The sequence below is a fragment of the Lipotes vexillifer genome, unplaced genomic scaffold (genome assembly GCF_000442215.2).
Source record: "Lipotes vexillifer unplaced genomic scaffold, Lipotes_vexillifer_v1.1 scaffold150, whole genome shotgun sequence".
In the NCBI taxonomy this organism is placed as follows: domain Eukaryota; kingdom Metazoa; phylum Chordata; class Mammalia; order Artiodactyla; family Lipotidae; genus Lipotes; species Lipotes vexillifer.
This window is the reverse complement of record NW_006792921.1, coordinates 5,071,885-5,095,329: the sequence shown is the minus strand read 5'-3', so window position 1 is coordinate 5,095,329 and position 23,445 is coordinate 5,071,885. Positions and strand designations below refer to the sequence as shown.

The 23,445-nt window shown below is 40.7% G+C and overlaps 1 protein-coding gene across 1 annotated transcript in view; it reads right to left on the bottom strand.

Annotated features, from left to right (window-relative positions):
- Window positions 1-23,376, bottom strand: part of LOC103070059 (beta-chimaerin-like) — a 30,615-nt gene extending 7,239 nt beyond the window's left edge. The window contains exons 1-6 of the mRNA XM_007466125.1: window positions 23,264-23,376; window positions 15,484-15,728; window positions 11,157-11,330; window positions 7,459-7,536; window positions 5,034-5,171; window positions 3,258-3,363 (exon numbers count right to left, since the gene is read on the bottom strand). Coding sequence (XP_007466187.1) covers window positions 3,258-3,363; window positions 5,034-5,171; window positions 7,459-7,536; window positions 11,157-11,330; window positions 15,484-15,728; window positions 23,264-23,376 — 854 coding nt within the window. The remainder of the gene's footprint in view (window positions 1-3,257; window positions 3,364-5,033; window positions 5,172-7,458; window positions 7,537-11,156; window positions 11,331-15,483; window positions 15,729-23,263) is intronic.
- Window positions 23,377-23,445: the final 69 nt, after the last annotated feature.

The window sequence follows — 23,445 nt, the reverse complement described above, 5'->3', positions numbered from 1 at the left end:
CAGCCACTATGGAGAACAGTATGGAGGTTCCTTAAAAAACTACAAATAGAACTACCATATGACCCAGCAATCCCACTACTGGGCATATACCCTGAGAAAACCAGAATTCAAAAAGAGTCATGTACCAAAATGTTCATTGCAGTTCTATTTACAATAGCCCGGAGATGGAAACAACCTAAGTGCCCATCGTCGGATGAATGGATAAAGAAGATGTGGCACATATATACAATGGAATATTACTCAGCCATAAAAAGAAACGAAATTGAGATATTTGTAATGAGGTGGATGGACCTAGAGTCTGTCATACGGCGTGAAGTAAGTCAGAAAGAGAAAGACAAATACCGTATGCTAACACATATATACGGAATTTAAGAAAAAGAAAAAATGTCATGAAGAACCTAGCTTTAAGACAGGAATAAAGACACAGACCTACTAGAGAATGGACTTGAGGATATGTGGAGGGGGAAGGGTAAGCTGTGACAAAGTGAGAGAGTGGCATGGACATATATACACTACCAAACGTAAAATAGATAGGTAGTGGGAAGCAGCCGCATAGCACAGGGAGATCAGCTCGGTGCTTTGTGACCACCTAGAGGGGTGGGATAGGGAGGGTGGGAGGGAGGGAGACGCAAGAGGGAAGAGATATGGGAACATATGTATATGTATAACTGATTCACTTTGTTATACAGCAGAAACTAACACACCATTGTAAAGCAATTATACTCCAATAAAGATGTAAAAAAAAAAAACCTACAATAAAAATTATTAAAGAAAAAGAAAATCATCATTTCATCATCCACGTTCAGGAACTGCAAAGCCTTTAAAAGATGAAGTTCAAACTCCAAAGTTGGCTTAATACCTTCCAAGTAGAATAAAATTATGATCTGTCTGATATTTTGCTTTAAGGATTTAGGTTTTAGGATGTTTCTAACAGATCTAAAAGAGATTACGTTCTCCAAAGAAGAGCAAAATAGGATGAACATATGTTTAGGTTTTGCACAGAAAGCCATCCGTTTGTGTTTATTCTCTTGAAGGTAATTAAGACTAGCCATTTAGCATTATTTTAGGAAGGGTAATTCAGCTTGCATTACCTTCACCTTGCAAAGGTAAGAGGGAGGTAAGAAAGAAGACATACTTCACTTTCAAAGTGCCCGTATTTCCCAACTAAGTCAGGCACCACACCTGACCAAACAAGATGGCTAGCAAACCCACCATAGTAAAAATACTAAATAATTGGCATTTAAGATTCAACTGGCACGTCAGCATTTCTCCTGATAATGATACTTTCCCTTCCAAAGTGTAACAGTTGGGCACTGAAAGAAATAACTTGGAGCTATTTAAAAGCCACGCTGACATACAAGTCTTTTTTTAATCCAAAAATTACTTGTACTCTTAAATTCAATAAATTAATCAGGGACTTCCCTTGGTGGTGCAGTGGTTAAGAATCCACCTGCCAATGCAGGGATCATGGGTTCAATCCCCGGTCCGGGAAGATCCCAGATGCCGCGGAGCAGCTAAGCCCGTGCGCCACAACTACTGAGCCTGCGCTCTAGAGCCCACAAGTTACAACTACTGAGCCCACGTGCCACAACTACTGAAGCCCACACGCCTACAGCCTGTGTTCCGCAACAAGAGAAGCCACCGCAATGAGAAGCCCGCAGACCGCAATGAAGAGTGGCCCCCGTTCTCCGCAACTGGAGAAAGCCCGCGCGCAGCAACCAAGACCCAATGCAGCCAAAAATAAATAAATTTTTAAAAATAAATTAATCAAGATGGGACTCTTCTAAGCTACATGTTACACTCCTGATCACGTTGAATATGAGCAAGAGTTTATGTTTTAAAGGTAGAAAAATTAAAACCTCAAAACCTTAGTGTTTCTACAGTGTTCTCCACTTGCTTCCTTTCACTTACTGAATGGATCTGTAAGTTGGTATAGACAATTTTTTTTTTTAAATCTAAGAATGGGCTGTTGCCATGTAACTTCCAGAAACACAGAGAAAGGCACACAGAAGCACCCTGATCCTTCCAACATCTCAAAGACCAACTGATTGACTTCACTATACAAGTACAGTGAAGGAAAGAGATCGATGGTTTAGGTAAAGGAGTCTGGAACCAGAGACTCAGTATCCTGTGAACACCCATCTCCATCTGTCTCGCGTGCTCTCACACAGATAACCCGGTGTGCAGCCCTCTGTGGCAGGCACCCTCTTAGATGGTTCCCAGTGATCCCCGCCTCCTGGAATTCATACCCTTGTAACCCCCTCCCCTAGAGCACGGGCTAGACCTAGTGACTTGCTTCTAGCACACAGGGCACAGCGAAAGGAACGGGATATCACTTCTGAGATTAGGTTACAGAAAGACGATCTTTCATCTTGGGTGCTCGCGCTTGCTTGCTGTAAGGGCGGCCAGCTGCCATTTGGGTGAGCTGCCTATGGGGAGACCCGTAGGACAGGGAACTGAGGGTGGCCTCCAGAGAACAGTCAGCAAGAGAGGCCTGCAGTCTAATAGCCACTGAAGAACTGAATCCTGCCAAACACCATGTGACTGACCTTGGAAGTGGATGCTCCCCGACTCAAGCCTCAGAGGAGGTTGTAGCCTGGCTGTCAGTGTGACTGCAACCTCATCAGAAACCTTGAACCAGAGGCACCCAGTGAAGCCACCTGGATTCCTGATCACAGAGACTGCGCGATAACAAATGGTTATTGTCTTAAGCCGCTAAGTTTGGGGGCAGTTTGTGCCTCAGTGATAGATAATTAACATGGCAAGTAAAACAAGAGATCAGAGTGGGAATGTGCTTGTCCAGAAGGAAGGCACCCTCAGGAATCTGGGACTCTCGTAAGCAGGAGGACGAACAGAGCACAGAGCACAAGGCTGGCGTGGGAGGAAGATGCAGAGGCGGAGGCAGTGCACGCAAATGGTTAAGACACAGTAAGGGCCACGGCTCAGACTGGGTTTCAGTCCTGGCTTTACTGCATCTCTTTGCATCACTTATTGAACCTCCCCAAGTTTCAGCAGTATCATCTAACAGTACCCCCCCTCATAGAGATAACACATCTAAAGTGCACGGAGCAGCCCCTGCCACAGAGTGAGTGGCTGGCAGTTATGAATGGGGCTGGACTGGAGAAGACGGCCTAATTCACTCTGAAGGGCTGTCTGTCTGCTTAGCGGGTTGGGGAGGCTGTGAACTTTTCCTGATGCGTTAACTGCCCGGGGCAGGTAGGGACTGCAGATGCAGCGCCGAGGAGGTGTCAACTTACTTCTTTAGGTGGATCATCAGGTACCGGAGGGTCTCATAGTGGGCAGGAGGAAGCAGCATCAGCACTTCGTGGACCGCTTCCAGCCTCTCATCCACACTGGAGATTTCTGTGAAGATCACACGTAATGAATATTCGTGCAGTGTTGAAACATTAAAGTTTTCAGGGAAGTAACAAGAAGTTTGGTTTGTTCAGGTTGCAGAAAAAGGGGCAGTCTACTAACATTTCACTTAAAATAATCGATGTGTTCCGTGTCTTGCTATATTCCAGAAAAGGCTTTGAGGCTGGGAACCACGTGCGTGTTGAACGTCCACTGACTGTGGCAGGAGGCTGCCCACGGTCCTTGCCCTCCAGAAACATGCAGCCCTGTAGATGCTTGCTGGTGGCACATGCACCGACTGTGCTTTGCCCATCTTCTGAACACTGGATTTGCTAGAAAACTCACTGTCCCCAGCTTTAGTTTAAATTGGACCACACTTGGGAGTGTTCTCTTGAAGTTGTCTACCAGCTCTTTCCGTGGCAGGCTTCCATGACGGAATACACTCTACAATGCAAGGGCACTGGCAGGTGAGCCAGCCAACTCGGTCTGCACTGATGGCACTTTTCACCAGAATGTTGGCATGGTTAAGCCCAGTGTGCCATCCAGGTTAGGAAGTAGATGGTAGGTACGTTAACAATGGGAGGAAGCATGCATGCTTCTGCCTTTTAGGACTCTGATAGGTATTGGCAGCCACTCAAAGAAAGCTCCCCTGGTCACTCCTCCTGGGGCAGAGGGCACCCTGCTGCCAGAACCTTCTCCCCCAAGACCACCAGGACCCAGGAAAGAATGCTCTCACCAGGGAGCAGGGCCACAGCTCATCTGGAAAGTACACCTTGCACTAATCCCAGCCTGCCCACATCTCTCCCCATCAGGCATCTTGTTATTATATTTAGCAACACATACTTTTAAAGGTTATATTTTTTTTTAAATAAAAAGTTCCTTAAGGTGTGCTTGACTTCTACGTCATTCATTCTAGCACCTAAAGCTCCCCTTCCTCACTATGCTCCTGGACAAAGTGTAGTGCAATTCCCCCCACACCCATATACACACTATGGTTCTCTCTCCTGACGGCGGTGACCCAAGTGCCAAACCCTGAATGAGCAGCTATGGACTAATGGAAGTCCAATGCTGACGTGCCATCCCTGGACCTGTGAGCTCAGCTCTCCAAGCCTAGCTTTCCTCCTCTGTACAATGGGATTAGAGTACATGATTCATCAGGTAGATGGGAAGATTAAACAAGAAGATATTGCTGAGAGTTCCTAGTATAGTAGTTGACACAGTATATTCTGGGCCTATTACTAATTTTAAACAGCATCAATGTGCAAAACTTGGGGTATGACTTTAATTGATTAGCAATGGGATTCTGCCTAATAGATGAAAGTAGTTAATCTATACAGTCCTCACTGAAGAACATCTGATTGTCTGCTGCAGAAACATTCTGCTTTCAACATATAACAGAGTAAGCCCGACTGTGCTGGTTCCCAGCATAGAAGAAACGATGGGGAGAGACAGAACTGCCTGGCACCTAGCTTCAGCCGAGTAGAGCTGGCTTAGCTCTACTGGTTCACTCAGCTGGTGAACTATGCCTGGTTTTCTCTTAACTGTACCATTGTGCCCTCACTTGGCAAAGCAAATCCTCATGCAATAATTTAATCAGGTCTGAGTTTTAATTTTCTTCAAGTCAGAAGCATTGCACTTAAAACTTTGGTGCCATTAAAAAATTAGTTCTCCATACTTACTTGCTGCTTCTATAAATTTGGAATAGGTATCATAGGTGATGACAGGAATGGGTAAGTCTCTGAAATACAGTTTAAGGGCTCCAGTGATGATGTTTATGTCTGGATAGATGTTGGCAGATATATCGGCCTTTTCACCATCTGAAAAACAATCAATGATCCAATTCCTAATTAGGACCTTATTTCACCAAGTGAAAGCATGCCCAGAAAGAAAAAAAAGATCCAACAATGAATGCTCCTTTACAAGTTTCAGCTGACTACTTTGGCTTCTAATAACACTGAGATGCAGGAAGTAACAAAAGAAGTTTGGTGAGAGGGATTTTGGGTCTGACGGTAAGTGCAGCCAAAAAAGTAGTGAAATAGACTTAAAATAGTTCTTTGGGTCCCAGCCCCTGGTAACTTGCTAAATAGAAATCTAGCACAGTAATTTATATTCTGGACACAAAGGTTCATAATAGAATAACAATCTAATTTGAAGTAAAAAAAAATCAAGAATCTCTTATTTAGTATTCTTTGGACTTGGATTTGAAGATCACATACAGAAAATAATGGTTGAATATCTTCAGTTTCTAATGTCTCTTTCAGGCTTACTGAACTTTCTTTTCACTTGATTATTTCTCCCCTAGTCCCTAGGACTTTAATCTGGGAAACTTTAACCTTCCCTCATGTATAGGTAATGTTATATTTCTTACTATTTTTACAATCATTCTGAAGACATTTTTTGACTTTTTGTTTTACCATTAGTAAATACCAGTCCAATTTAATTGCTGCAGTCTATAAAACTTTTTGGATAGAAAAATGTTTCAGTCATATAGGGATTATTAGCATTTTCCTTTATACAGAGAATTGAAAGAACAAATGCCTCAGCAAATTTGGTTCTGAGGATTAAAAAAGCTCGTAATGTACAGAAAACAATAAGAGTGTAGCAGATATGCCATCTGATCCCCTTATTTATGTACTTAACAAATATTTATTGAGAATCTACCATGTGCCAGGCACCATTAAGCCCTAGTGCATCAAAGAAGAAAAGACATACGGTTGTCCCTCAGTATCCAAGGGGGGATTGGTTCCAGGAACTTCCCACTGTGTGGACACCATAATCCAAGGATGCTCAAGTCTCTTATGTAAAATGGCTTAGTATTTGCATATAACCTATGCATATCCTCCAGTATACTTTAAATCATCTCTAGATTACTTACAATACCTAATACAATGTAAATGCTACATAAAGAGTTGCCAGCATGTGGCAAGTTCAAGTTCTGCTTTTTGGAACTTTCTGGAATTCAAAAAAATATTTTTGATCCATGATTGGTTGAATCTACGGATATGGAACCTGCAGATACAGAAGGCCAACTGTACTCCCTTCAAATATAACTCTAGTTAGACTGGGAGTCAGGCCTGCAACTCAACAATTACAAGGAAATAAGAAGACTGCTGTGCTGGAGACATGTGGAAACAAGGGGGTGGGCAGAGGAAAAGGAAATGGAATTCTTAGGTCAGCTTGGGGAGGTTGGGGAGGAGTCATGACAGAGGAAAGACTTGAGCTGACACCTGATGAACAGGTAAGTGCTTGCCAGGCAGCGATGCGAACACATTCTAGATGGACAGAGCAACGTGAGCCCAGGTGCTTGTTCATGAACAGAGGCAGAGTGTATTTCAGCATTGCTGGGGTACAAGGTATACAGACAGGAGGAACTGGCTATGAGCCTGGACAGATAGGGCAGCTAGATCATCAGAGACCTTGTCTACTACTCTGAAGAGTGCAGGTCCTAGCTAGTGGGCTAGACGTTCCATCTCTGATTGGCTGTACCAGAAGTATTTGGATCATTCAACAGATATACAGATTCTTGGGCTCACTCAGCTTCCTGAATGAGTCCCCAGGGTGGGCCCTGGTGATCTGTATTTTTAATAAGTTCCCAAGTTGGCTCATGATATCTGACCTAAGAAAGAATATGGCCTAGAGGACGTATGGCACAGTCACAAAGAACAAAAGGAGTTACCTCCTAAACTTCCCCTACTTTACTGCCAGGGGTACCCCCGTCCCTATGCTCTCTTCTTTGGAGCTTTGGGAGAAGAAATCAAAGGGATCTGAGCTGGAGGATGCAGAAGGTACCCTGGTGCCATGTGAACTGACCATAAATGTTGGGCAACCAAGTCAAGAACCTTAATGGCACCAAATGCTGTCTGATCATTTTCAAGCAGTATTTTAAACTCACTTCTCCATATGGTCAACTGTCCACGACTTTTAAACGAACACTTTCCCCAGAGAAGCAGAGAACTATGATATCTGTAAACTGTTACTCCTTGGCTTCCTAAAGAACAGCTCTCGGTAGCTCTAAAAACCCATTTCCATTATGAGTAAAATCTGGTTCCAAAATGGAGGATGCTAAGGATAAATCATTTGGCACTCAAGAAAGTGCAAGCCTACCTCTGTCAAATGCCATTTTGACATCTTCGATGTGTTCAGTAAACCCGGAAACTCTATAAAGCCCTTCTGACTTTAATCCTGTTAAAAAAAAAGGGACAGACAGATTTTAACTTTGGCTTCCTAAAACATCTAAAAAAGAATCTGATTTGCTATCTACACTGTGTGCTATCAGGAAATGAGCAAATATAGTCAGTGCTCTTATACATTACATACTGTCACGTCAGAACTTGAACTTGCCCATCTCCGTTTCTGTGCAAGTCTGTCTTCATTTGCTTGTGTGGCAGTGGAGACCTCAGCAATCTGGTATTCCTCCTGCCTGGCTTTGCAAAGTGAACCCGTGGTCAAGATTCTCATCAACCGTGGTCTCCTGCTTCCTTTGTTCATCTGAATGTGATTTCACTGCAGCAAACTATTTTCTTCGCAGCATCATCTCAATCCATATGCCATACTGCATGTAGCAGTGTACTAGGTACACAATACAAGTATGCATGTGTGTGGTACATATTATCCTGATTTTACTGGAACTATCCAGATTTTATAGCCTTATATGTTTAATCATAAACATGACAATATGTTAAATGTTTAACTACATATGATTGATTTAATTGGTATACCTTCAAATAAATGATCATACAAACGGATGCAGGAAAATAAAGTTCTACTGAATGATTCTGGAAACTCGATCACTGTATATTTAGTCTAAGAAAAAAGATGTGGGTTCTGCTCCTAGATCTCATTGATTTGTTAAGATATTTCCAAAGTATCAGAAGGGATAGAGGACAAGATTTCAGACCTTTTATGTCAAAAACTAGCTGCTATCAAACTATAGCTACAGCAATAATAAATAAGCAAATAAATAGCTTCTACTGCTGCTGCAGTATACTCTGTCAAACTCCTGATAACTAACATGCATTTCTGTTTTTCACATGTACTATCTGCCATATATAAGGGTTGACATCGGGCCTGCATCAGAGACAACAAATGCATGGCATAAATACTACCCCTCCTCTCTCCTGTGACCAGAGGAGACATTCTTAATTGACCTCAGCTTTTTCTCCCACTGAGCCTCACTCAGTTTCAGAATTCGTCTCAGGACAGTTGTCTAGGATGCCACTACCAATCAACTGAATTGGCCCACAAGATGAGGCCTGGTGTCATCCTGGTCTAGTTGGTGGTGCATGTAAGCATGCTCCAGTCCAGTTGTAACCTGCACTGCAACAGAGGCAAGGACACAGTGGCACAGGGGAGCACAGTGCAGTGGACACTAACACTGCCTTTTGATAGAATAGGCCATGGGGAAGGTCTCACTGAGGAGCTATCTTTAAAGGACATCACGAAGGACAGGCTGGAGTTTGCCAGAGTTAACAGAGGCCGCCAGCTCCCCGCCCAATACTAATTCTCCACTTCCTCTGTTGTGATAAAACCCTTGGTTTTTAGAACAACATCCATCGCAGAGGCCATTAACTCCTGGCCAGTGTGAAGCGAGCAGAAGTGATGTGTATAGTGCCTGGGTCATGGACTTGAAGAGAAAGGGTATGCCCTTTTGCTGTTGGTTGGAATGCAGATGAGACGGTGATAACCATCTGGGACCATGCAGATGAGGGCAGCACTCAAGGATGACAGAGCAACAGCTTGCAGGCAGCTGTTCCTAGGCAGCTGCTCCATGAGCCCTGGGCTGCTGCCGGAGAGAGAGATTTCTATCTTTTTGAAGACACTATTATTTGGGGTCTCTGTGACAGCGTTGAAAGCTATGGGTTAAGTACATTGGTTAGACACACAGATTTGAAGGTGGAGTTAGGGGAGTTGGTCATTCCAAGAAAAAACCAAAAGAAATAACACAGTTGAGTCCTATTATGTTGGGCCCTGTACTAGGTCATTTATATGGATCAACTCATTTTAACCCTCATAACTACCTTAGGAGGTACAACTGATTCTATTACTTTAAAGATGAGAAAATAGATATTCAAATGGAGTAAGTAACTTGCCCAAGGTCATACTATAGCTAATATGAGAAGGGGTTGGGAATCGAACTTCAAGTTCATGATCTTTTCACTCTGCCGTATCATGCAGAAACAAGTGGCGGTAGAAGCATGTGGAGAACAATAAGAAATTTGCTATGGGTGGAAGACAGGGTAAGATGTTGGCAGTGGTGGCAATGAAGCTGGGAATGGCAGCATCACGTGAATTTCTTCCAGCCCATCCTCTGGTTCTGCTCACATGCACAGGCCCCTAATGCCTGTAGCTCCAGTCCCTTTGCTGTGACTTCCGTATAAATTCCTCACTTGTGCTATTCTAGCTCTTGTACTAGACATGCTTAGTGCTGTGCTCCCCGTGGACACATTAAGACACCAGATGTGGTAGTAACTTTGCCCAAATTATTAGTAGTCTCTGATGAGGATCCCTATGGGATGATCCCAGCTGCTTCAGAGAAGCACAAGTCCTGATTGCAGGCTCTGGAGAGGCTGATGATCTGACCCTTTGGGGTCGCAGAGTCCTCTAAACAGCAGGACCCAGGGCTGCTCTTCCCAGCCACTCACCCAGAGTCAGGGCACCCCCCTCAACTCATACTCAGCTCAGCCCCTGCATCAACAGCTTCACCAGATTCCAAAGCTCCCATTCAGCTCTGACAGACACAAGCAGTCAAAAGGCAGGAGGCATTTCTTACAATTTGAGATGAAATGAGCAAGTCTTAAGGGAACAGAAGAGCTATCGTTTTCATCCTGTATGGAAGAGGGAATAATTTCCTATCTCTAAAAGGTATGGGATAACAAGTTACAATATCCTCTTTTGTTTTGTTTTGGGAATAATGGGATGGTTGGCAAATGCATAAATACCTGTAGAATATATTAAGCCAGTTTGGACACAATGATGGATACCAACTATAGCAGGGTAAATACATGGCAACAATGGTAAAAGCCTTTCCAATTATCCAAATTACATCCAACAATCCAGTTCTCCCTAACCAGACTCTATCCACCATATCACTGAACATTTTGATACTGAAAAGTGGCCAAAGCACAAATAAAGGAAAGATGACTCAAGCACAATATAAAGAATCTCTTCTTTGAAATGTTTCTATCTTCCTTGCCTTCTCAATTTTCAATGAATAGATATTTTCAATTTTTTAACTCTCCTCTTTGAAATAAAAAGAACCAATACTAGGAGTGAATTTCTATATGGTAGAAAATATATGTGTTGACCAAAAATTTCTTTACTTATTTAATAGAAGCACTTTCAAGGACTCGATTCAAACCTCACCTCTGCCATAAACCCTTTCTGAACTCCCCTCAGATAAGATTAAAACGTTTTCCTCTGTGACTCCGTGGTTTTTTTAAATAGTGTTTTGAATATATGTACTCACAGCATTTATTTATTTGCCCCTAACCCCCAATTCTGCATATTATGCTATGAATTTCCTGAAGGTGTGAACTGTGACTTTTATATCCCCAGTGTGTAGCACATGATAAATGCTTAGCAAGTGTGTGTTAAATGCATACATGCATGATTTATGTATGACACAGAAATTGATGTCGTTGGTTGGATTTAGCATGTGTGCACGCGTGCACACGTGCATGGGCCTGGGCAGACCATTTCCCCAAGATCAGTACTGGAGAGTCATTAACAATTATAAGAAAGTCTCCTTGACAACAGTAAAAATAAAATCACTATAATAAGCAGGAGTTTTTTTTTTTCCAAACCTCTTGCTTCAATTTCCCGAATGCATATGTCTACCACCATGGGTCTCTGCATGTTGTGAGCCTTCACGAGTGTTGTCAGGTCACAACAGTACACCTTCTTGATCCTCTTGAGATCAGGTTGGCAGTCATTGGGAACATGCTTGGAACACTGTTTGTGTACGTTCAATCCACAGTCTGTAAACAAAGAAGCCACATTAAGCTTGCCTGGCCCTTTTGTCAAAGCTCAACACAAATTATATGTTACCAAAAATAAAAATGAAAACACCCAGAGTTTGCTGTATCTCTCTGAAACATCCATCCCACTTAGAGGTGATGCTGTCCACAAGATGAGTATGAAATCTATCTTTACTCATGAAACTTATATAATTCCATTTTTCTCAGTAAGCCTTCTCTGTGGCTGGACCATAAGAATAGAACATCTCATGGAGATAGTTTTGGTAATTAGCCAGGTTGTTTGTATGTTTTTTTTCCCTTTTGGAACTGGAAACTTTGGGTCCATATGAGGGCTTTTGGGTTTGAATTCCCAGAGCAAATTGTGTCTCATAAAGGGCACCTAGGACTTTTGCTAGGTTGTTTCCCTTAAGTTCGTGACACTCCTTTTACGGAAGACATGATGACTGTCTCTGTAGGAATCTCTAATCTTCGGTCTGAGAGACCCATGACCATTGGCATCTTCTTTCGCATTCCTGGAGAGTTGCCCATACTTTCCACTCCTGTCCTCCTTGCTGGGCAGTTTCAGTAGGCCGTTCTCTTTTCTACTTGCCTTATTTTGATACCTGTTGAGTGGAAATACTGTCTAACTGGCCACCGGTGGGAGTACCCGAGAGTTTACAATTTAGAACAATGCCATGTAATGTGATGATAAGACTAATTATTTATAAAGCTCATATCAAGATCCAAAGCTGAAAAGGTGCTTTTAAGTTCAATGTGCACATTAAAAGCCTTATTAGCAGTTGGTATCCACTGATGGAATCTCTCTAACAATAACAAGGCACAGTCTACGTTCTGGAAAATAAAAATTTAATGCTGAAGATGTTCAAAGTTGATTTGGTATCTATTCAAAGTACCTTCTAATACTGACTGTTTTTATAGGTGTAAAGAATAATAATATCATTTTTATATTTTATATACATATTATACACACATGATAATGAATACTGTAATCAGTTGCTTTAAATAAAAGCACTTAACTACACCAAGGATTTGAGAGGATCTAAAACTTTTGTAAAATCATCAGAAAACGATTTTTGTCATTACATGATTTTCATGTCATGTTTACCGGCTGAGTTCTCTGTCTATCCCCCTCCAAAGACAAAACCAGTTCTAATTATCTTAGCTTTATCAACATGAGAAATTCAGCAAAGCTCAAGTAAACTTCAATAACATTTGATAGATCTATTTAGTGAATACAGATGCTGGTGAACTGAACTAAATAGAATAGGCTGGTTTTCTTGTTTGGATATAATAGCACCTACTCCTAGGGTTATCATGAGGATCAAACAAAATAATATATGTGAAGTCTGAAGTGTGGGAACACTACATGAGTGTTAGAAGAAATAGCACATACGGTGATAGAAAATATAAGGATACCTGCCCGGCTATTCTTAAGTTATTTCATTAGTCATTTTTACTCACTGAATTCTTACAAACGTCATTTAAAACATTTTTTTTAGAAATGTGGTAAAATATACGTAAAATTCACCATTTTAGCCATTTTAAGTGTACAGTTTAGTGGCGTTAGGTACCTTCCCACTGTGTGCAGCCACCACCACCCATCTCCAAAGCTTTTTGCATCTTTCAAAGCTGAAACTTTGTACCCATAAAACAGTAACTCCCTGGACCCTCTTCCCCTCGGCCCCTGGCAACCACATTCTGCCTTCTGCGTCTATGACTGTGACTATTTTAGATGCCTCATAGAAGTGGAATCATACAGTATTTGTCCTTTTGTGACGGGCTTATTTCACTTAGCATAGTGTCCTTAAGGTTCATTCATATTGTAGCCCACGACAGAATTTCCTGAAGAACATTCCATTTAAAGGCTGAATAATATTCCATTTTATGTATATACCACATTTTGTTTATCCATTCATCCACTGATGGATACTTGGGTTGTTTCTACCTTTTGGCTGTTGTGAACAATGTTGCTATCAACGTGGGTGTACAAAGATCTATCTGTTCCTTTCAGTTCTTTTGGGTATATACCCAGAAGTGGACTTGCTGGATTATAGGATAATTCTATTTTTAATTTCTTTATAAACTTCATTTTAAGGTCTGAAATGACAGTGTTTTTATGTAGAGTTAAATACTGATATTTTATTAATATGAAGATGTTTTCTAACAAGTATAAAAATATTCAGTTTTTGCAAACGAATACAATTCTATATGCTATAAAGTCTAGTTAATTTAAAAAAATATTTAAATTATGTAAAATATGGAGAGTTGAGAGGTAATGATGGATATTCCAAACATTTAATGATCAGTTTTCAGTTCTCCTGCTGCTCAGAGGAAGTATGAGGTTAAACAGTGGCCGTTGGAGAATAGTAACATAGCTTAGAATTATTGTTTTATTAAAAAAAAAAAAACAAACACAGAAAAAAAACCCCCAAAACCCCAAACTCTCTTATCCCAGAGCAAGTTGCTGTTCACAGCTAATCTGAATCCCAGAGTTTTGTTCTCATAATATTGACTTTGGACCAGTCCTGCTGAAATTGGATAATAGAAGCAATTAGGGATATTTTTGGTAGGTATAATCTGAACAGGTTGAACTAATGACCACTGAGTAATTCAGATATTCCACCAGTTTTCTCAGTGGTTGAACTGTGAGATACTTTGTAACTTTTGTGGTAATCAGGGTACCTAGATCATTTCTGGAGAGTCTGCCTCCAAACCTACATTTACTGCTTGCCTCATGGATCTGGGATGGGGGCAGGTAGAGGAACTGACATACACGAGCACTCCTGGACCCGTCCAGGTATCACCACAGGTGATTGCTGTATCTATATAGTAGAAGCTGAAATAGCCCTTTCCAGGCAGAGAAAGGATTTAAGGTCCCATGATCCTGTGAACCAAAATAGGCAGTATGGGGAAATAGATCATCATTTTTCATTTTTAGTTTTTAAATTTTTATTGAAGTATATGGTTGATTTACAGTGTTGTGTTAGTTTCAGGTATACAGCAAAGTGATCAGTTATGTATCTATCTTTTTCAGATTCTTTTCCCATATAGGTTATTACAAAATATTGAGTAGAGTTCTCTGTGCTATACAGTAGGTCCTTGTTGTTTATCTATTTTACATATAGTAGTGTGTATATGTTGCTCCCAAATTCCTAATTTATTTCCCCCACCACCCTTCCCCTTTGGTAAACGTAAGTTTGTTTTCTATGTCTGTGAGTCTGTTTCTTTTGGTAAATAAGTTCATTTGTAGGAAACAGATCATCTTAATGTAGTGTCATTAGCTTATTTCAAAAGCTTCATAAGAATTATTTTTTAAAATCACACCCTAGCAAGAAAGAAATCAGTCATGCTGTCAGTGGAAACCCAGTCAATGTATCACAGGAGGCTATTCTTGCTTCCGGCCGGAACTGTTTGCCAGAAAAAGCATGGCATGATGAATTAGGAAGCCTGGTTACACATTAATTTGGCAGTTCTTTGCTGTTTTGTTAGATGTATCTTAATAAGATGTGCTGTGTGCTCTTAGCAATGGGTGTGCGTGTCTAGTTCTAGGTGGAAAAACACCTAGGGTTTCAAAGTACTTTGAAAATATGTGATATCAAATCAAGGTGTGTATTTTCACTGCTAATCTGATGGCAGAAAAATACTGGGCATGATGGGCTCTGGAGCCAAATCAATGTTCCACCACTTACTATGTGGCCAGGGGCAATTAATGATTATCAGTAAGGCTCAGTTTCTTCATCTATTTAATGGGGAGAATAATTGCATCTCCCCGAAGGTTCACTGGTGAGGCTAAATGGCATGATAAATAGAAGATGGGAAAGCAGTGTAACTTTTCTATCTATGCAATTCCATTGGAATTGATTTAGTTTTTTCTTTTAAGGACAGCTACCTAGTTTGGATGGCAGGTAGGTGCCTAAGAAAATATACTCCCCTGGATTTTTTTCTTTTCTTGTATAAACAGAGGTATTCCTTTTCATTCTAGCAAACACCTAGAGGAGTTTCTCCATTAAGCACAGAGATGCCTTGAATCTTCCAGAAAGCTAGACTTCTGAGCTAATCTGGGCCTATTTCCCCTCTCTGGAGAGACGCCCTCCAGCTCATCGTTGCGGCGCTCGATGTTAATGGGAAAGGAGAAGGGAAGCTCCGTGCCTACCTGAGCATCGGACTCCTTGGGCAATAAGCCCCCACATGAAGTTGGCGCAGTATTCACACCAGTGAGGGCCTCGGAACGTGTGGACCTGCGAGCCAAGATGGAGAAAAGTGTTAGAGAAGTCAGTCACCTGGAGGTAGGTGCCCTTGGACATGAAATGAAAAGACGCCAAGGAACAAAGGCCTGAGTGGGAGTGAGCATCCCTCACTGGGCGTTTTCTTTCCAGTGGGGATGAGTTGCGAACAAACCTGGAAAAAACAGAGATGTGCTTTGATTTTTGAAAATCCTCCACTGAGCCTCCATGCCCCACACCAGAGCCAGAAAGGAATGTGGAGAAACAGTAAGAGGACAGGGCCATGCCATCAGCAAAGGAATGAGACTCTCCCTACCCCAAACAAGGCACTGTATGGAAAAACCCAAGAGAGCCTGAGCTGGTTGCTATAACCTGCATTTAGCTCAGCAAGTTCTGGAAGGCAGACCTCAGTTACTGTGGCCTTTTGACCAAAGTTGCCCTATCTATAGAATATCCAGGTAGGTATAAATAAGACATGACAATGGGAAAATTAGAAGGTTCCAAGGCTTTAAGCCACTTTCAGAAAAGGCATTTAAAAAGTGAGGGAGTTGGCTGAAAATGAAGGCTACCAATAGGGTCTATAGAATTGCCTTTCCCAGAGAGGTGTGGCCTCTGGGTGTGTGTAGGTTGAAAGTCCCTTATGATTGGCCAAGGTGCCAGTCTCATCGGTTGGTGGCCAAGTCAGTTGTTAAATATTTTGAACATCATGAAGTAAGGATGGTCTTATCTCTCATTATTCAGGTATGGGTCCACCTGTGACAGGACCATGTATTAAGTCATGATTTAAAACAAAAATAAAAGAAAACAAAAATACATGTTCCCTGGCATCAGTGAGCTACAAGAAGCAGAGCTAGGGGAATCCTTGAAAGCAAATGTGGTTGAAGTAAGACAGAAACCATCACAGGCAGTCTATTTGGGGGCACATCAATCTATGTGAAGAGGTCTTAAATTTTTACAAAATTAAAATATTATGAGACTGTGTGGCTCATATAAGGACCTTCAAAGTTTTAAACCTCCATTAACAAATAAAAGACATGCAGACAATATTATTCTTTTAAGAGACTGGAAGGCCTGTACAGGCCTGTATAGTCAGGATGACAACTACGGTCACAATTTGGGAAGATGTCCATCAGAGCTCTACTTAAGAAAAAATGGCATCACTTTGAGATCTTTATTTATTTATATATACTAGTAATTGGGTATACATAAAGTGACAGATGAAACAAGCTTGATTCCCTCCTAATGGCACTCACAGATTTGTCAAGGCAGAGAAAGTAGTCAATCAACCCATCAAAAAGAGCAACTTCTGACCACGGTTTCTATGCAATAAAACTAAGTTATAATAGTCTTTTGGTATTTCAGTTTGTTACATGCAAACTGCCCCCCTTATACTATTTCTCCTTTGAAAAATGATGGGGGGAAAAAAAAACCCTCTCAGAATTATTTTTACTAAAATGGAGAATCGTGCTGCAAGGAAATGACACTAAGATATGACAAAGCACCCCTTGCTGGAATGCAGAGAATCCATCCGAGGGAGCACTTGAATTCTCCCAGAGCCAAAATGCCATGATTCATTGAAAGGCCCATTCACATTAAATGTGGTACTAAAAGAATTCCTCAGTAAAGTGTCCTACTGAAAGCTGAACATTTTACAAATTCAGCAATCAAAGGTTTCTTAATATTTTGCTAGAAGTGTTCTAAAGGGACTGCTGATTAATCATGGCAACAAAGTTGATTGCTAATATACTGTTGAAACTGCAAAGTCGATAAAATAATACGTAAATAATATATCTCAAAAAAAAAAGAGAGAGAAAAGGTGCGGAAAGGGCTATAAAAGAAAAAATGAGGGCTTCCCAGGTGGCGCAGGGGTTGAGAGTCCGCCTGCCGATGCAGGGGACACGGGTTCGTGCCCCGGTCCGGGAAGATCCCACATGCCGCGGAACGGCTGGGCCCGTGAGCCGTGGCCGCTGAGCCTGCGCGTCCGGAGCCTGTGCTCCGCAACGGGAGAGGCCACAACAGTGAGAGGCCCCCGGACCGCACAAAAAAAAAAAAAAAAAAAAAAAAGAAAGAAAAAAATGAGGCTGTTACTAGAGAGATTTAAGAAAGGCCCCTGTGTTATCCATGAGTGTCAAGAAGTCATCTTTTGAAAGGTGACCTCAAGCTGCTTGAAAGAAGAGAAGGAGCCAGTCTGGTGGGGGCATTGAGGCGTGCATTTCAGGCAGAAGGAATCTACGCAGGTCCTGCAGGAGCAAAAGAGCTTGGTGTGACTGAGGGACTAGAAGGCCAGGGTGGCCAGAACACCAGAGTGAGGGGGAGAGAAATTGGGATGAGGTTGAAGGTAGGACAGGGCCTTGAAGGCTTTATTAACGAGTGCGGATTTGGTTGTAATCTAGGTCCAATAGGAAGTTCTTGAAGGACTTCAAGTAGGAAGATGATTTTTTTAAAAAAGATGTTCTGACCGCTGGGTTGAAAATGGAAGCGAGAGTGTTAATGGCAGAAAAGATTCAGGAACTGGGTAGTGGTTTCTAGTTGGGAAATGATAGAGGCCATGACCAGGATGTTGGAGGAAGAGACAGAAAGTGAATGGATTTGAGTTCTCTCTTGAAGATTGAATTTAAAGGACCTGACAGTAGAATAAATGTGGGTATTTGAAGGAGAGAGGACTCAACAGTGACGCCTAGATTCTAGCTTTAGAAACCGGGTGGATAGTGATGCCACTTGCTGAGATATGGAAGACATTCTTTTGGGAGAAATTCAAGAATTCAGTTTTGAGCAGTTTAAGTTAAAATGCTGCTGAGATTCCAAGTTTTATGGTCAAGCAGGAATTCACACACAATTCAATAACTCAGAGGAGGAGTGGAACTGGAGGTGTACATTTGGCCATCCGTGACAAGTAAATGGTATTTAAAATCGTGTGAATGGAATAAAAAAAACCTATTAGCAATAGAGAATAGAAAATGAGGAAAACAGAGCTCAATTCCAAGCCCATGGTGCTCCAACATTTGGAGAGAACCAAGAGAGTAAACCGTTTCAGTAGTTAAGAGGTGAAGCGTGTTTTAGGGAAGGAGTGGCCAACCAGGTTGAGTGCTGGAAAGAGGTCCAGTTAAATGAGGGCTGAACTGTGATTCAGACACATGGAAGTCACTGGCAACCTTGGCAAGAGCAGTCTCTGGATTGTTGAGGGCAGAAGTCATACTCGAGGGAACTGAAGGATAACTGGGAGGCACGGAAGTAGAGAAATGTGTAGGCAAATTCGTCAAAAAGTTTGGTGGTGATGTCCAGCAGAGCAACAAAGATAGCTCCAGGGAGATATGGGGTGGGCCCTGGGAGGTTTTTTTTTTTTTTTTAAATAAAAGATGGGAGACATTAGGTCATGTTGACTTGTCAATGAGATTGATACAATAGGTAGAAGAGACTGGAGATGCAGAAGAGAGAGAAGCAAAGGAGTGATGATCCTGAAAAGCTGAGAGATGATGGGGTTAAGGGCATATATGGAAGCGATATTCAAAAAGAGAAACAGTTGAGATCTTTCCAGAATTGCTAAAAGACACAAAACCCTCAGATTAAGAAAAGCTAAATGAGCCTCAAACCTGATGAATAAAAAATAATTTAGACCTATACAGATTAGAGTGAAAGTGCAGAATACCAAAGAGACAAGCAAAATCCTGAAAAAACAGGTTACCTGTGAAAGGACAGCAATTAGGATGAAAACAGACTTCTCCTCAGCAAAAAAGAGACAAGTAGATTACAGATTTCATCAAAGTGCTCAGAGAAAATTACTGCCAACCTAACTTCTATACATAGCTAATTACCATTCAAAAGCAAGGGTGAAATAAAGATATTCAGGTCCTCACTCAAAGATACACTTAGGGATAATATAGTTCTGTAAGAAGCACATTGAACCTAGTGGGAAAGGACAGGATTCAAGAAGCCAGGGTGAGCAAGAAAACTGGGAAACACAGGCCAATCTAATCAAGTCTGTTTATGAAACAATAACAAGATGACTAATTTCAGAGGACTGAAAAACAGGGTGAAAAAAAGGATATGGAAGATTCAAACAGTAAAACAAAGAAACAAAAAAGCTTACTGTAGAATATAATGAAATAGAAAGAAAAATAAAAGAAAAAGGATTAAAAAAACTAACGTGATTTTTAAAAAGATTCATAAGATAGGCAAACCTTGGGCAATTGATCAAGAAAAAAGGCACAAACAATAAAAGAGAGGACATGAATGCAGATGCAGTAATGATATAAAACAAAAACCTTGAGAATGCTTTCTACCCACAAAATTAAAAGTTATATGAAATGGATGATTTTCTTAAAGAATATAAATTATCAAAATGACTCAAAATAATATGGAAAGCCTAAATTCAATTATACCCATTAAATAATTAAATCTGCAGTAAAACATCTACCCTCAAATAGTCATTGATCCCAAATGATCTTATTAGGTTTAATCGAATTTTTAAAAAACAGTCTCTAGCCAATACAGACTACTGCAGAGAGGAAAAAAAAGAAAAGCTCCACAATTCACTTAATGAAGCTAATGTAATCTTGATTCAAAAACCATACAAGAATGGTACATAAAAGTAAAATTATACATCAATTTCAATTATGAACATAAATATAAAAATCCTACTGAGTGTAGCATTATATTTAAATGTCATGACCGAGGAGGGTTTATTTCAGGGATTTAAGGTAGTTGACATATTACTAGAATTCATAACAATAATAAAACAAGAGAGAGAAACCACATAATCATTAAAAAAAGTAGAATACCAACAGTTAATAAAATTCAACACCTGTTCATAGTAATAGCTATTAGCATACTAGAAATAGAGGGAACTCTCCTAAAAATGGTTGATTAAAGATATCTATGATACACATATAATAAACATCACATTTAAAGATAAAACATTAGAATAATTTCCTTTAGAGTCAGCAGAAAGAAAAGGCTGCCTGCTATAAGTGCTTCTCTTGGGCATTATCCTTCAGAGTTTTAGCCAGCATAATAAAACAAGACAACGAAATACATCATATATGGCTGGAAGAAAGAACAAGGCCAGCAAGTTTACTTAATATAAGAGCAATAAGAAGAAATCAGTAGCATCGTTATACATCAGCAATAACTCATTTTGTTAAATCATAAAAATTAAAGACTTCATTCACAGCATCAGCAATAATCTAAAATAATTATAAAAAAATTAATGACATAAGTAAGGAGATATTCTATATTCATGTATGGCAACGTTCGATACTGTAAATATATCAATTATCCTCCAAATGAACCTTTAAATTCAATGCAATTTCAAGCAAAGTCTCCATGGTGCTTTTCACAAAACTTGACAAGATGGCCCTACAATCTATATGGAAGAATAGAGCAGAAAGAAATAGCGACGATAATTTTGAATAAGAACATAAGAAAACACATCCGACTGTATATCAAGACATATAGTTTAAAAAAAAAAAGTAAAACACCACGCAGGATGGACAAACAGACCAGTGGCACAGAGTGGAAAGATCAGAAACCAAATCACACGTATATGGATACTTGGTATATCTCAGAAATGGCATTACAAATTGGTGGGGGAAGGATGTCAGAGAGGGGAACTATTTCCTAGTTCATCCACCCATTCACCCACTCATTATTCACTCATTTATTCAATACTTACATGCTGATTGCCTATTTTTAACCTGGCACTATACTAGTCCTTGGATAACAAAGTCAAAATAGAGCAGGGGAGCAAAACCTTCCTGCACTCAAGGATCTCATCTACAAGAATAAACAGGCAACATAAATAATTATCCTATGGTAGGATACTGGAGAGAATAAATAAATTCTTCCTGAGAAGGCTGGGGAAAGAGATATTTGAACTGGGTTTTTGAAGGATGGATAGGAGTTCACTAGACTGGGAAAGATTAGGCTGATGGGGAGCTGATGATGTTGACCTGGAGAGGCAGATACTCGGGGAGAACATTCCAAGAAGAGGAAACAGCACAACCAAAGGCCAGTGAAGGTGGGTTTGGCTTTTTAAAGGCATTCTTTTCGTGTAGGTCATGCAAAAAAAAAAAAGGAGTGGCAAAATTCTTATCTGGAACATCTCCAATGGATGAAGAAATCACATGGGAAATAACATGCCTTGGGGTAAAAATAAAAATGCGATATTTAGGAATTAGGAGAGTAGCTACAGTGTTTACCATACATTGACAAAATGGAAACTGGTCTACCGGATGCTTCAGGAAATACAGGATACGCTAATCACAGATTTTCTAAAATTTCACTTCTTGCCATATTTTAAAAAATAATTAAGCATATCAAGATTGCATTTAATGCTTATTAGCTCTGCTCATATTTACCAACAACCTTTCCCATCAGTGTTTCCCCACTGCCTTCCATCTCATTTCTTCAGCCAAACAAATGCAGGCAGACATTTCTGAATAGCAAATAGCTCCACTTATTGTCCCGACAAATACACATTCCCCAGAAATATGGCAAAATGGGGACACAAGGGAATGTAAAGTTAGTTAAACATTATTTTAGGTCCACTGCCTAATTTCCGCTTTGTGATGCGACGTTGTTTATTTTCACGGCCGATATATCGTTCGATTTTCTTTTGGGTTCACAAGGACAATCTCTAGACAAGAGGCTATATGTAAATGCTGAGGGTACACTCTCTGGATCCATTTTATTTCGGATTGAGTTATTATGTTTACTCCCCCAATGAAATGCCCCATATCTTGAAAAGTCACTGATCAGTTTTTTCCATTCTCTGAAGTTTATTGATTTTCAAGAGTATCTTTTCAGAAAAAAGAACATTTTGCAAACTTTAGGGCAGTAACTAAAATACCCCAGACAGGAAGAAAATACCCCAGACAGGAAGAATGTCTGTCCAAGACTATTATACTGGGCCTGGTCTGCCTGGAATTCAAAAACCACACCAAACAGAAAAAGATGATATTACAGGAGATAAAGTCTGTTTGACAAATAGCCCAGGAATAGCCACTTAGGAAAAACAAGAGCAAGAAGAGTTGTCAAGAAAAATCTCAGGCGTTTAGCAGGTATCCCCCAACTTGACTCTTTCTAAGCGAGCAGGATGTTATTTGTCTCACATCTGCTGAATCTGGAGAGCAGTATTCTCTGGTGGTTTCATAACAAATATGTTTTGATGGGTCAGTGTAGACACCGCCCAAGTGTATAATCAGCTCAGCCCAGGTTCTAGACCATAAGAAACAGAAAGTGCTATTTATGATGTGCTACAGTTGAGAAATTTTGCTTTTCCTTATTAGTATACATCAGCGTTTCTCAACCTTGGCACTATTGACATTTGGGGCTGGATAAGCCCTTGCGCATTGTAGGATAGTTAGCATTATCCCTGTCCTTTACCCACTAGATGCCAGTAGCAACCTCTCAGCTGGAACAACCACAAATGTCTCCAGATATTGCCCAATATGCTCTTGGGGACAAAGTAACCTCGATAGAGAGTCACGGGTATAGACTAAAACCACATCACCTCAGTTTGTCATTTTTATTAGTCCTATTAAAATGAGAACTTTACTCTTTTACTTTGATATGCAAAGGACTCTGGATCAAAGGCAATTTTTTCTTAGCTGCTTTCTATGCAGAGAAGAAGGGGCTGGAGATGGCTAAAGTCATTTTCAGCTACAAGTCTCTGGGTTTGGCGCTCATCTAGTCTGGCTTTTGCCCAGTTACCTGGGCGGCTGGAGGACAGGTGGCGTGTCCACGGTCACCCAGATGGTCAGCAGCACTTGGCCTCCTGATCTCAGCCAAGGGTTTTTCCTATAATCGACTGCATTTCCCATCATCATGTGACACTGAACTTGTGTGAGAAATTAGGTTAAACTTTGGACTTTTCCCTCTTGCAAGATCAGATG